This window comes from Gobio gobio (genome assembly GCF_949357685.1).
Source record: "Gobio gobio genome assembly, chromosome: 2".
Classification (NCBI taxonomy): Eukaryota; Metazoa; Chordata; class Actinopteri; order Cypriniformes; family Gobionidae; genus Gobio; species Gobio gobio.
This window is the reverse complement of record NC_137098.1, coordinates 52,452,315-52,467,249: the sequence shown is the minus strand read 5'-3', so window position 1 is coordinate 52,467,249 and position 14,935 is coordinate 52,452,315. Positions and strand designations below refer to the sequence as shown.

General features: G+C 40.5%; 1 protein-coding gene across 1 annotated transcript; it reads left to right on the top strand.

Moving 5' to 3' along the window:
- Positions 1–970: 970 nt before the first annotated feature.
- On the top strand, positions 971–12,129 carry batf2 (basic leucine zipper ATF-like transcription factor 2). The gene is made up of 4 exons (XM_079804728.1): positions 971–1,214; positions 1,610–1,711; positions 2,637–2,976; positions 11,893–12,129. The coding sequence occupies exons 1-3, from the start codon at positions 1,137–1,139 to the stop codon at positions 2,973–2,975; spliced, it is 519 nt and encodes a 172-aa protein (XP_079660854.1). The 5' UTR covers positions 971–1,136; the 3' UTR covers position 2,976; positions 11,893–12,129.
- Positions 12,130–14,935: the final 2,806 nt, after the last annotated feature.

Below are 14,935 nucleotides of genomic sequence, written 5' to 3'. Positions count from 1 at the left end.
ATTGTTTATCCAAAAAGTTTGTAGCTGCAGCTGTGGTAACTAGAGCAGAGCTGGCAACCCGAATGCAGAAACACTACTGACTTTATGATTGGTAGATAGGTGGAGGGTGGCGCTTCAGGCCAAAACACAACATGTCAACATCAACATCAGTTGAGGGCTGCAACTTCACTTTTAAAATGACAATATCTTGGCCGGACAACCGTTGTCAGTGATATAAATATTTGAAATTAACATGATTTCTTAATGTCTAGTGACATATCAGGGCCATTTTATGATTAATTGAAATACATTTCTTACATACAGTTCCTTTAAGTAATAATATATATATATATTAAATTGGTGATGTATAGCCTTATATTTCATTATAAACAATTAACTGATGAATAAAACACTGTGATCTAAAATATGTAACTGAATAGAAGTTTGTAAGTTTTCCATTGGCTTTCATCCAAACAGATACATTAGCCTTGTGTCTCCCCCCTCTTGAACTTGCAGCCCTTATGCTTGCAGCATATATCCTTATCCATTCAACTATAGCCAATGAAAGACGTGACTGACTGCAAACTTTTCTCCCATTAAATGATATTATCCCACATTCATTCTAGTGAAAATGAAATGACGTACTTAAAATAGCCTTTGGAACTGTGTGGGATATCCAGGATATACTACAGTAAAGCTTGAATATCCCACACAGTTCCACCCGTTTGAACTACCTGATAGGAATTCCCAATATTTGTAACTGTAGTGCGGGAAATTAACAACCCATTTACGGGCATTGCACTGCCGGAAGCGATGATCTTCAGCCTCCGCTAACCGTGCCATTTAAAATAATTCGAAACCGAAAACACACCAGTCCCGTCCAGCCCTCTGTTGCGTCACCTCATTAGCAGAGCTATTGGCTCATTCCACCGCCCACTGTACATTACAAAGACCTCAGCGCAGTTTAAAATCATGACCAAGCACTGTAGTTTTGCAGACAGCAGCTGCTTAAAGACTTTTGCAGAACGCGTTTGCTTTTCATTTCGAAGAATTTTGTATAATACGGAAATATTACAAAAACCCTGTTTTATTTTTAAAGTATACATGCAAGCATTTTGTTCTGATTTAGCTGTCGAAGAGCACCCGTGTTCTTGGAGATGCCAGCCGCTGTCATGGACAACTTTGACCGGGGAAGTCCTTTCTCGCAAAGTGATTCTCAAAGTCCTCAAGATTGGGTAGGGAGTGAATTCACCTATTTATAATATAAGTGTACTATGTAGCTATGCATATTACATGCAATCAAATAGTTCAAAACAAATATTTATGTTTATAATAATTCTGTTCTTTTGTATATATATATATATATATATATATATATATATATATATATATATATATATATATATATATATATATATATATATATATATGTATATGTATATATATATATATATATATATATATATATATATATATATATATATATATATATATATATGTATATATATATATATATATATATATATATGTATATATATATATGTATATATATATATATATATATATATATATATATATATATTTACACATTTATAATTCATATAAATGATCTGATGATGAATATCCTCAGAGCACACAGTCAGGTGGCCATGGGCATCGCAGAGAGAAAAACAGAGATGCAGCTCGCAAGAGTCGAAAAAAACAAACAGAAAAGGCAGATATTCTGCACGAGGTCAGTGGCCCATTTTTCATGTGTTATTTTTGCTTTGTCCTTCTTGTTATCTTCACATCCTCATATTTATTGTGTATTTATCTTTTCATTCATGTTACTCACACAAATATACATCTTTTCGTTCTTTATTATTGTAAATGTCAGACATATAACCTTTACTCTTTTTTTTTTATAATTCAAGTTTTTATCCAGTACATGACAATATCAAACAAAACACAGATTACAGATAATTAAGATAATTAATATAATACGATAATTAATATAACCTTTACTCTTATAATTATTTGGAATTATGAAGTAATGTGTCATAAATAATAAACTTCAGAAGGTGTGTGTATTAAATATTGCAGCTGTGTATGTTTCTGTAAAGGTTATTTGTGTGTGTGTGTGTGTGTGTGTGTGTGTGTGTGTGTGTGTGTGTGTGTGTGTGTGCGCATGTGTTTGTTAATGATTACTCTGTGGTCTCTCCCTCTCTGTGTGTGTGTGGGGAGGACAGAGGAAGCATTAGTATTGCACAACTTCAGTTCAGAGCAGGCATTTCTGGGAAACATGACTGGGACAGTTTACAGATTAGTTGAGCTAGCGCCAGACTAGTTTTTTCACTTTGCAGTCTGACTTGTAATACACCTTCATTTTCACTTTCATATGATTCGCTTTCATATGCAAATCTTGGACTTTCCCTTTTTATCCAACCCACTAATCACATCTTTTCCAAGATTAACAGGAAGCCTGAATTGTTTTTTTAGTAAAGTGTGTTTTTTTTCTCTCTGAACTTTATGTCGGGAAAGAGCAGCTCAGATTAAATCTATTTTTAACTGTACTCTGTATTTTACTCTGCCACATTTTCTTTCACTTTGTAACTTCTGCATTTCAGCATTGCACTGTTTATAAACTCTTATTTTTCAATGTTTTATTTTTTACTTAGGAACTCCAAACTCTAGAGCAGTCTAATGCCACATTCCGAAAAGAAATCGCTGAACTGAAGAAGGAGCTTCAAATCTACACCACTGCTTTGGAACAACATGAACCTCACTGCACTAAGCCGTGTCCATATGGACCATCAGTTAGTGTCCCAGTAGGTCCATCCACAGCTGCACCCTCTACCTCAGATTTCAACTTTATCTCTGAACCCAACCTCTTTTCAGAACTTCAATTCTTACCAGACACTAATTCAGGGGACGTGCCTCTAACAGAGCTCCTTGACAGTAGCGATTGGTCTTCTTGGGACACAATGAATGGGAATGGGTGCCTGCAGCAGTTTTGAGGTGCAGTACAGTTTCAAGCCTTACACACTAATACATACTTCAAACAGCTCTTTTTATTGTGTTCAAATGCAAACGGTGCTAGAAACCATGATCCAATATGTGTGAATATGTTGATATCTTCTAATTTATTTAGACAAAACTTTTATTTTGTAGGCAAATTTTATTTTTACATGTAGCTATATTTAAAAAAATAAGGAATTATTTTTAAAATGCATGACAAGACCACAGCCTTATGTTGGGCTAAGTGATTACTTACTTTAATCCATTATGATTTCTGATATTTGATTTGTGATTGACATGAGGTTTTTCAGTTGATTATTAATAAATTGTATTTTAATAAATGTTATTTATTGAAATGTCGTCAGTGTCACTTACTGTTGTCCAGATGCATTTTGTAGTTATTCAAAAACACAATAAGCATTTGTTTTCAATGTATGATGCATTTTGATAATGAAGCTTTACATGGGTAGATTTTGTGAAGTATTTTAAAATGTACCTCTTTAACTTTATTCAGCATACAAAATTTATGTGGATTTAACCCTGCCTCTTTCAAATGAATATCAGTGATTTGTGCATTCCAAAAAATTCCCTCTAGGAGAGATTTTATGATTGGATTGGAAAATTAATCTGATATTCTTATTATTATTACAGAAAATAGTTTGATACCATCTATTTATTCAGGAAGTTAACTCATTAACTGCCAAAACAGCCCTGACCCATCCAGGCATGGACTCCACTTGCTTTGGCCCTTGTCAAAATGTTCACTTGCTGCCTAATATATCCCACCCACTAAAAGGGGCCGTGATGAAGAGATAATCAGTGTTATTCACTTCACCTGTAATATTATGCCTGATCAGTGTATACTGTGCATCCGGAAAGTATTCCCATTTTGTTGTTGTTACAGCCTTGTTCCAAAATGGATTAAATTCATTATTTTTTTCCTTACTTCTACAAACAATACCCCATAATGACGACGTGAAAGATGTTAGTTTGAAATTTTTGCACATTTATTTAAAATAAAAAACTAAAAAATCACATGTACATAAGTATTCCCAGTTTTTGCCATGACACTCAAAATTGAGCTCAGGTGCATCCTGTTTCCACTGATCATCCTTGAGATGTTTCTACAACTTGATTGGAGTCCACCTGTGGTATTTTCTGTAGACCTCCGAGACAGGATTGTATCGAGGCAAACTGAGCGATTGGGGGAGAAGGGTCTTAGTCAGGGAGGTGACCAAGAATCCGATGGTCACTCTGACAGAGCTCCAGCGTTTCTCTGTGGAGAACCTTCCAGAAGAACAACCATCTCTGCAGCACTCCACCAATCAGGCCTGTATGGTAGAGTGGCCAGACGGCACATGACAGCCCGTCTAGAGTTTGCCAAAAGGCACCTGAAGGACTCTCAGACCATGAGAAACAAAATTCTCTGGTCTGACGAAACAAAGATTGAACTCTTTGGCCTGAATGGCAAGAGTCATGTCTGGAGGAAACCAGGCACTGCTCATCACCTGGCCAATACCATCCCTACAGTGAAGCATGGTAGTGGCAGCATCATGCTGTGGGGATGTTTTTCAGCGGCAGGAACTGGGAGACTAGTCAGGATCGAGGAAAACATGAGTACAGCAATGTACAGAGACATCCTTGATGAAAACCTGCTCCAGAGCGCTCTGGACCTCAGACTGGAGTGAAGGTTCATCTTCCAACAGGACAATGACCCTAAGCACACATCCAAGATAACAAAGGTGTAGCTACGGGACAAATCTGTGAATGTCCTTGAGTGGCCCAGCCAGAGCCCAGACTTGAACTGGAACATCTCTGGAAAGATCTGAAAATGGCTGTGCACCGATGCTCCCCATCCAACCGGAAGGATCTTGAGAGGTCCTGCAAAGAAGAATGGGAGAAACTGCCCAAAAATAACTTGTAGCTTCATACTAAAGACTTGAGGCTATAATTGGTGCCAAAAGTGCTTCAACAAAGTATTGAGCAAAGGCTGTGAATACTTATGTACATTTGTTTCGTTTTTTATTTTTAATAAATTTGCAAAGATTTCAAACAAACTTCTTCCATGTTGTCATTATGGTGTATTGTTTGCAGAATTGAGGAAAACAATTACGAGTTGAATCCATTTTGGAATAAGGCTGTAACATAACAAAATGTGGAAAAAGTGAAGCGCTGTGAATACTTTCCGGATGCACTATATGTAGCAAATTTCACACATTTTTGAGTCATTAAGATCGAGACTCTATTTAACCTAAACCAAAAGGTTCCTCCTCATAAAAAGATCCAAATATCAGATTTTTTGCTGTGAGACTATATGTGTGTGTGTGTGTGTGTATATATATATATATATATATATATATATATATATATATACAGTGAGGAAAATAAGTATTTGAACACCCTGCTATTTTGCAAGTTCTCCCACTTAGAAATCATGTAGGGGTCTGAAATTGTCATCGTAAGTGCATGTCCACTGTGAGAGACATAATCTAAAAAAAAAATCAGAAATCACAATGTATGATTTTTTAACTATTTATTTGTATGATACAGCTTCAAATAAGTATTTGAACACCTGAGAAAATCAATGTTAATATTTGGTACAGTAGCCTTTGTTTGCAATTACAGAGGTCAAACGTTTTCTGTAGTTTTTCACCAGGTTTGCACACACTGCAGGAGGGATTTTGGCCCACTCCTCCACACAGATCTTCTCTAGATCAGTCAGGTTTCTGGCCTGTCGCTGAGAAACACAGAGTTTGAGCTCCCTCCAAAGATTCTCTATTGGGTTTAGGTCTGGAGACTGGCTAGGCCACGCCAGAACCTTGATATGCTTCTTACAGAGCCACTCCTTGGTTATCCTGGCTGTGTGCTTCGGGTCATTGTCATGTTGGAAGACCCAGCCTCGACCCATCTTCAGTGCTCTAACTGAGGGAAGGAGGTTGTTCCCCAAAATCTCGCAATACATGGCCCCGGTCATCCTCTCCTTAAAATCCCGGTCATCCTCTCCTTCCGTGCCATGCATGATTTCAAACCATGACGTCTTAGTGTATTACCAACAGTAACCTTGGAAACGGTGGTCCCAGCTCTTTTCAGGTCATTGACTAGCTCCTCCCGTGTAGTTCTGGGCTGATTTCTCACCTTTCTTAGGATCATTGAGACCCCACGAGGTGAGATCTTGCATGGAGCCCCAGTCCGAGGGTGATTGACAGTCATGTTTAGCTTCTTCCATTTTCTAATGATTGCTCCAACAGTGGACCTTTTTTCACCAAGCTGCTTGGCAATTTCCCCGTAGCCCTTTCCAGCCTTATGGAGGTGTACACTTTTGTCTCTAGTGTCTTTGGACAGCTCTTTGGTCTTGGCCATGTTAGTAGTTGGATTCTTACTGATTGTATGGGGTGGACAGGTGTTTTTATGCAGCTAACGACCTCAAACAGGTGCATCTAATTTAGATTAGATTAGATTAGATTAGATTCAACTTTATTGTCATTACACAAGTACAAGTACAAGGCAACAAAATGCAGTTTAGGTCTAACCAGAAGTGCAATAGCAGCAAGTGCAGGATATACAATGGATGCGTAAGTGCAGGACATGGATATGTACTGAATATGTATAAATATGTATAAATAGAGAGACGTTATTACTATAAACAGAACTGAATTTACAGGTGAATATGTACAGTGAATAAATATACAGATGGCTATTACTATAAACAGAATTTACAGCTGAATATGTACTATGAATACAATATACAGATGGCTATTACTATAAACAGAATTTTACAGATAGAGGTATACAATAATATGCTAGGCTAATATGAGGAATAGCAGTGGATTAGGGTAGTGCAATAAATTATGGACAGAGCTATCCGGAAAAAAAAGTGTAAAGTGCAGTGGAAAGTGGTTGCATATTACAGTTAGAGTACAGTGCAAAATGCAAATGTAAACATTGATACTATAAGTACAGTCGGCAGTGCAAATGAGCATAATCCAGTTAAGATATGGCAGTGCAAGATGCATATGTAAACAGTTGTTACTGTGATAAACAGTTGGTAGTGCAAATAACAAAGTGAAGGAAGATGTGAGGTAGGAGAGTTATCAGTTTATGAGGGAAGTGGATCAACGGGGGTTTGAGTTCAATAAAGAGACAGCTCTGGGGAAAAAACTGTTCTTTAGTCTGCTGGTCCTGGTCCGGTGGATCCTGAAACGCCTGCCGGAGGGCAGGAGAGAAAACAGTCTGTGGGCTGGGTGAGAGGAGTCCTTGAGGATGCTGCGAGCTCGATGCAGACAGCGTTTCCTCTGGATGTGTTCGGTGGCAGGCAGTGGAGTCCCTGTGATGCGCTGGGCAGTTTTCACCACCCGCTGCAGTGCCTTGCGCTCCGCAACAGAGCAGCTCCCATACCATACTGCCACACAGTTGGTCAGGATGCTTTCTATTGCGCAGCGATAGAAGTTCACCAGGATAGCCGAGGAGAGCTGATTCTTCCTCAGTGTCCTCAGGAAGAAGAGGCGCTGGTGAGCCTTCTTGACCAGGCTGGAGGTGTTGGTCGTCCACGACATGTCCGCCGAGATGTGGATCCCCAGGAACTTGAAACTGGAGACACGTTCAACAGCCATTCCATTGATGTGGATGGTGTCGTGTGTGCCTCTTGACTCCTTCCTGAAGTCCACGATGAGCTCCTTCGTTTTGGTGGTGTTGAGGAGCAGGTTATTATCAGCGCACCATGTGGCCAGGTGCTGGATCTCCTCCCTATAGGCAGTCTCATCGTTGTTGCTGATGAGCCCAATCACCGTAGTGTCGTCCGCAAACTTGACGATGGAATTAGATCCATACACAGGCTTGCAGTCGGCGGTGAAGAGGGAGTAGAGAAACGGACTTAGCACACAGCCCTGTGGTACACCAGTGTTGAGTGTGATGGATGTGGAGCAGGTGAATCCTGAACGAACATTCTGGGGTCTGTCAGTTAGGAAGTCCAAAATCCAGTTACACATTGAAGTGTTGATGCCCAGGTCTCCAAGTTTGGCTATTAACTTGGTTGGAATGACAGTGTTGAATGCTGAGCTGAAGTCAACAAACAGCATGCGTGCATACGTGTTCTTATGGTCCAGATGGGTGAGCACAGAGTGCAGTGCCATGGAAACGGCATCCTCTGTGCTCCTATTGCTGCGGTAGGCAAACTGGTGTGAGTCCAATGTGGATGGTATAGAGTCTTTTAGGTGTTCCAGGACCAGCCGCTCAAAGCACTTCATGACGATGGGTGTGAGTGCTACAGGGCGGTAGTCATTAGGGCACCTCGGGTTAGAGTGTTTCGGCACTGGCACAATGGAAGTGCGTTTAAAGCATGTCGGTACAGCTGCTTGGGCAAGAGACAGGTTGAAAATGTCTGTAAAAACCCCAGCGAGCTGCTCCTCACATGCCCTGAGCACACGTCCAAGGATGTTGTCTGGTCCAGCAGCCTTGTGTGCGCTGATCCGGCTCAGTGCCTTGCAGACATCTGTGGAGGAGAGTGTGATTGGTGGGTGGTCAGCTGAGGGTTTGAGCTTGGTGGCAGTTTCTCTGTTGTCTCTTTCAAAACGAGCATAAAAGTAATTTAGCTCGTTCAGGAAGTTGACATCAGTGGCTGCGGGGGTGGAGTGGGGGGGTTTGTAGTCACTGATAAGTGACTATTTAAGTGATAATAAATGGAGTGGAGGTGGACATTTTAAAGGCAGACTAACAGGTCTTTGAGGATCAGAATTCTAGCTGATAGACAGGTGTTCAAATACTTATTTGCAGCTGTATCATACAAATAAATAGTTAAAAAATCATACATTGTGATTTCTCTCACAGTGGACATGCACCTACGATGACAATTTCAGACCCCTCCATGATTTCTAAGTGGGAGAACTTGCAAAATAGCAGAGTTTTAAATACTTATTTTCCTCACTGTATATATATATATATATATATATATATATATATACAATGTATATGTGTGGGTGTGCGTGTGTGTGTGTGTACACTCACCTAAAGGATTATTAGGAACACCATACTAATACTGTGTTTGACCCCCTTTTGCCTTCAGAACTGCCTTAATTCTACGTGGCATCGATTCAACAAGGTGCTGAAAGCATTCTTCGAAATGTTGGCCAATATAGATAGGATATCATCTTGCAGTTGATGGAGATTTGTGGGATGCACATCCAGGGCACGAAGCTCCCGTTCCACCACATCCCAAAGATGCTCTATTGGGTTGAGATCTGGTGACTGTGGGGGCCATTTTAGTACAGTGAACTCATTGTCATGTTCAAGAAACCAATTTGAAATGATTCGAGCTTTGTGACATGGTGCATTATCCTGCTGGAAGTAGCCATCAGAGGATGGGTTCATGGTGGTCATAAAGGGAATAAAAATTCATAAATGGTCAGAAACAATGCTCAGGTAGGCTGTGGCATTTAAACGATGCCCAATTGGCACTAAGGTGCCTAAAGTGTGCCAAGAAAACATCCCCCACACCATTACACCACCAGCAGCCTGCACAGTGGTAACAAGGCATGATGGATCCATGTTCTCATTCTGTTTACGCAAAATTCTGACTCTACCATCTGAATGTCTCAACGGAAATCGAGACTCATCAGACCAGGCAACATTTTTCCAGTCTTCAACTGTCCAATTTTGGTGAGCTCGTGCAAATTGTAGCCTCTTTTTCCTATTTGTAGTGGAGATGAGTGGTACCCGGTGGGGTCTTCTGCTGTTGTAGCCCATCCGCCTCAAGGTTGTGCGTGTTGTGGCTTCACAAATGCTTTGCTGCATACCTCGGTTGTAACGAGTGGTTATTTCAGTCAAAGATGCTCTTCTATCAGCTTGAATCAGTCGGCTCATTCTCCTCTGACCTCTAGCATCAACAAGGCATTTTCGCCCACAGGACTGCCGCCAGGGTCCGAAATTAACTTTTTGGCTCACCTGCCACGGGGACTGGTAGATGAAAAAATCCACCAGCCAAGCATATTTTTAACCGGCCAGAATAATAAAGAGCCTTTTTTTTAATCACATATACATTAATTTCAGTACATTTAATTGAGATAAAAAGGTATTATGTTGAATACAAACATAATAAATTGTCCAGAGCAAAATTTGAAATGTATAATAAAAAAAATCATTTTAATTTCCGATGACAAATGAGTTGTTTCTGTTATTATCTTTAGCATACTGGCGACACACCGAACAACTCATCACGACTGCGTTGGAATCATATTGTAGCCAGCCTCTTGAAACTCCATTATCTCCATACCTCCATTTCTCACAAAACTTTCTTTTTTCATCCCCCTTTGCGTCTGAGTTTTAGGGCTGTCATTTTTGAGAAAAATCTAATTCGAACGGATATCAAATATCAAGCAATGTATTCGAATATATTCGAATATCTACGAGCGCCCGTTTTTCTCCCATAGAAAACCATTAGGCTAACGTTATAAGAAAATGCTTAACGTGGTTTAATGTACTAAGACAGTGTTATTAATAGACCAAACTCAGGAAACAAAACAAAAATACTGTTCGATAGAACTGCGTGTGCTTGGTTTGTTACCACAGTTATCTGCGTGCTTCCTCAGCGATGAACTTCCACATTTGCGGCTATCTTTTCTTCAACTCCTCAGGATCCATCTCGATGGGTGCAGGCAGATTGCGCACGCGGTTGTGATTTCTCCTGGGAGGGCGCGCGCGCGCGCGCTGCGCGGACACAAATAAACTAATATGGATTTGAAATGATTTTATCATCTTGAAATACAGGCAAGGCATATGTATTGTAGATGATTTTGTACATCTACAATATACATGCATATATTTTTTTTATATATATTCGTTTGCACGTGACCTTAAAACCCGTGTTTAGACCCGTGTTTCTCCATTGTCCGACCCGCAACCGTATCCGACACAGTTAGGATGTTTTTCACCCGTTTCAGCAATATTCGCGGGTACCCGCACAGGACTCTGCATGGCACTTTAAAAACCGGATAGTTTATTTATTGTTCAATTATGGATATTTCACGTCATGTTCGAATGCATATTCAAATATCGAATAAAAAGTGACAGCCCTAGTGAGTTTTCGTTTCAAAGGTTGGCTCACTCCCGGTAAATGTCGCCACATATCAGTTAATTTGCAGCAGATAGCTGCAGACCGCAAGTTAGCTGCAGTACTAGCTAGCAACAGACCGTCTCTAGTGCTTCAAGTCTCGCGGCACTGTTAACCCTCCGGCCCCCGAGACAGTGTCGCGAGACTTGGAGCGTAGAGACGTTCTGTGGCTAGCTCACCTTGTCCCCAGATTAGTTACTGGCAAACACATTACATTCCATTACTATTTTGGTATGAAAATCACCCGCCAGTGTGGCGGATAGCCTTTTGAATTCAGTCGCCAAACGGAAAATCTACCCGCATTTGGCCCTTGGCGGGTGTTAATTTCGGACCCTGACTGCCGCATACTGGATGATTTTCCCTTTTCACACCATTCTTTGTAAACCCTAGAAATGGTTGTGCGTGAAAATCCCAGTAACTGAGCAGATTGTGAAATACTCAGACCGGCCCGTCTGGCACCAACAACCATGCCATGCTCAAAATTGCTTAAATCACCTTTCTTTCCCATTCTGACATTCAGTTTGGAGTTCAGGAGATTGTCTTGACCAGGACCACACCCCTAAATGCATTGAAGCAACTGCCATGTGATTGGTTGATTAGATAATTGCATTAATGAGAAATTGAACAGGTGTTCCTAATAATCCTTTAGGTGAGTGTATACTGTTACAGTACACAGGAGGCAGACATAGACGTAACAGGTAATGGTAGTTTATTTGACCTCAGTAGAGCAGATGAAGTAACACAGGTGAGTTAACTGGTTGTAGATAGACGTTGAATGGATATGATAGAGATAGTTACTGTCCTTTGCTTTGCAGATAGATGAACGTTGGAGCTTGGAGATCGCTGGAGAACTGAGGAGCTGACTGGAACACACCCACACAGCAGACGAGGAACACAAAGGGAAGGAGACACGCTGGAGACAGGTAAGTATGCGAAGAGAAGTCCTTGAGGTAAGCATAGCACAGAGTATATGCGAACGAGACCGGACATGGAGTGCCGTGTGAGTGTGTGTATTATAGTGCTGGTGATGAGTGCCGTGATGAGGTGCAGGTGATGGTGATCAGTACTCAGGGGATGGTGTGCGTTGTGATTGGTGGAGGTTGGAACCTGACGTGTCTGTGACATATACACCGATAAGCAATAACATTATGACCACCTTCCTAATATTGTGTGGGTCCCCCTTTTGCTGCCAAAACAGCCCTGACCCGTCGAGGCATGGACTCCACTAGACCGCTGTGGTATCTAGCACCAAGATGTTAGCAGCAGATGCTCTAAGTCCTGTAAGTTGCGAGGTGGGGCCTCCATGGATCGGACTTGTTTGTTCAGCACATCCCACAGATGCTCGATTGGATTGAGATCTGGGGAATTTGGAGGCCAAGTCAACACCGCAAGCTCGTTGTTGTGCTCCTAAAACCATTCCTGAACCATTTTTGCTTTGTGGCAGGGGCATTATCCTGCTGAAAGAGGCCACAGCCACCAGAGAATACTCACATGCCCACTGGACAGGGGTCAGCATGGGCACCCTGACTGTTCTGTGGCTATGTAGCGTCATACATAACAAACTGCAATTCAATGCAGTGTATTCTGACCACTTTTGATAGATACTGACCACCGCAGACCGGGAACACCCCACAAGAGCTGCAGTTTTGGAGATGCTCTGACCCAGCCATCACAATTTGGCCCTTGTCAAACTCACTCAAATCCTTACGCTTGCCCATTTTTCCTGCTTCTAACACATCAACTTTGAGGACAAAATGTTCACTTGCTGCCTAATATATCCCCCCCACTAACAGGTGCCGTGAAAAGATAATCAGTGTTATTCATTTCACCTGTCAGTGGTCATGATATTATGCCTGATCGGTATATATATATATATATATATATATATACAGTGAGGAAAATAAGTATTTGAACACCCTGCTATTTTGCAAGTTCTCCCACTTAGAAATCATGGAGGGGTCTAAAATTGTCATCGTAGGTGCATGTCCACTGTGAGAGAAATAATCTAAAAAAAAATCCAGAAATCACAATGTATGATTTTTTAACTATTTATTTGTATTATACAGCTGCAAATAAGTGTTTGAACACCTGTCTATCAGCTAGAATTCTGACCCTCAAAGACCTGTTAGTCTGCCTTTAAAATGTCCACCTCCACTCCATTTATTATCCTAAATTAGATGCACCTGTTTGAGGTCGTTAGCTGCATAAAGACACCTGTCCACCCCATACAATCAGTAAGAATCAACTACTAACATGGCCAAGACCAAAGAGCTGTCCAAAGACACTAGAGACAAAATTGTACACCTCCACAAGGCTGGACAGGGCTATGGGTTAATTGCCAAGCAGCTTGGTGAAAAAAGGTCCACTGTTGGAGCAATCATTAGAAAATGGAAGAAGCTAAACATGACTGTCAATCTCCCTCGGACTGGGGCTCCATGCAAGATCTCACCTCGTGGGGTCTCAATGATCCTAAGAAAGGTGAGAAATCAGCCCAGAACTACACGGGAGGAGCTAGTCAATGACCTGAAAAGAGCTGGGACCACCGTTTCCAAGGTTACTGTTGGTAATACACTAAGACGTTATGGTTTGAAATCATGCATGGCACGGAAGGTTCCCCTGCTTAAACCAGCACATGTCCAGGCCCGTCTTAAGTTTGCCAATTACCATTTGGATGATCCAGAGGAGTCATGGGAGAAAGTCATGTGGTCAGATGAGACCAAAATAGAACTTTTTGGTCATAATTCCACTAAACGTGTTTGGAGAAAGAAGAATGATGAGTACCATCCCAAGAACACCATCCCTACTGTGAAGCATGGAGGTGGTAGCATCATGCTTTGGGGATGTTTTTCTGCACATGGGACAGGGCGACTGTACTGCATTAAGGAGAGGATGACCGGGGCCATGTATTGCGAGATTTTGGGGAACAACCTCCTTCCCTCAGTTAGAGCATTGAAGATGGGTCGAGGCTGGGTCTTCCAACATGACAATGACCCGAAGCACACAGCCAGGATAACCAAGGAGTGGCTCTGTAAGAAGCATATCAAGGTTCTGGCGTGGCCTAGCCAGTCTCCAGACCTAAACCCAATAGAGAATCTTTGGAGGGAGCTCAAACTCTGTGTTTCTCAGCGACAGGCCAGAAACCTGACTGATCTAGAGAAGATCTGTGTGGAGGAGTGGGCCAAAATCCCTCCTGCAGTGTGTGCAAACCTGGTGAAAAACTACAGGAAACGTTTGAGCTCTGTAATTGCAAACAAAAGCTACTGTACCAAATATTAACATTGATTTTCTCAGGTGTTCAAATACTTATTTGCAGCTGTATCATACAAATAAATATAAAAAAATCATACATTGTGATTTCTGGTTTTTTTTTTTTAGATTATGTCTCTCACAGTGGACATGCACCTACGATGACAATTTCAGACCCCTCCATGATTTCGAAGTGGGAGAACTTGCAAAATAGCAGGGTGTTCAAATACTTATTTTCCTCACTGTATGTATGTATGTATGTATGTATATATATATATATATATATATATATATATATATATATATATATATATATATATATATATATATATATATATATATATATATATATATATATATATATATATATATATATATATATATATATATATATATATATATATATATATATATATATTTGCATTTTTGTGTATTATTGATGGTTAAACAAAACTGGACATTTTTAACGTCATTAAATCATAAATATATTAGAAAATGTATATAAACATTTTTAAGAACTTGATTTTTAAAATTATTTTTGTCCTTTTTAATTTTTTATGTTCTTATTTATCCTTGACTCATTTTACACTTAAAACTAGCCAAATCAACAGC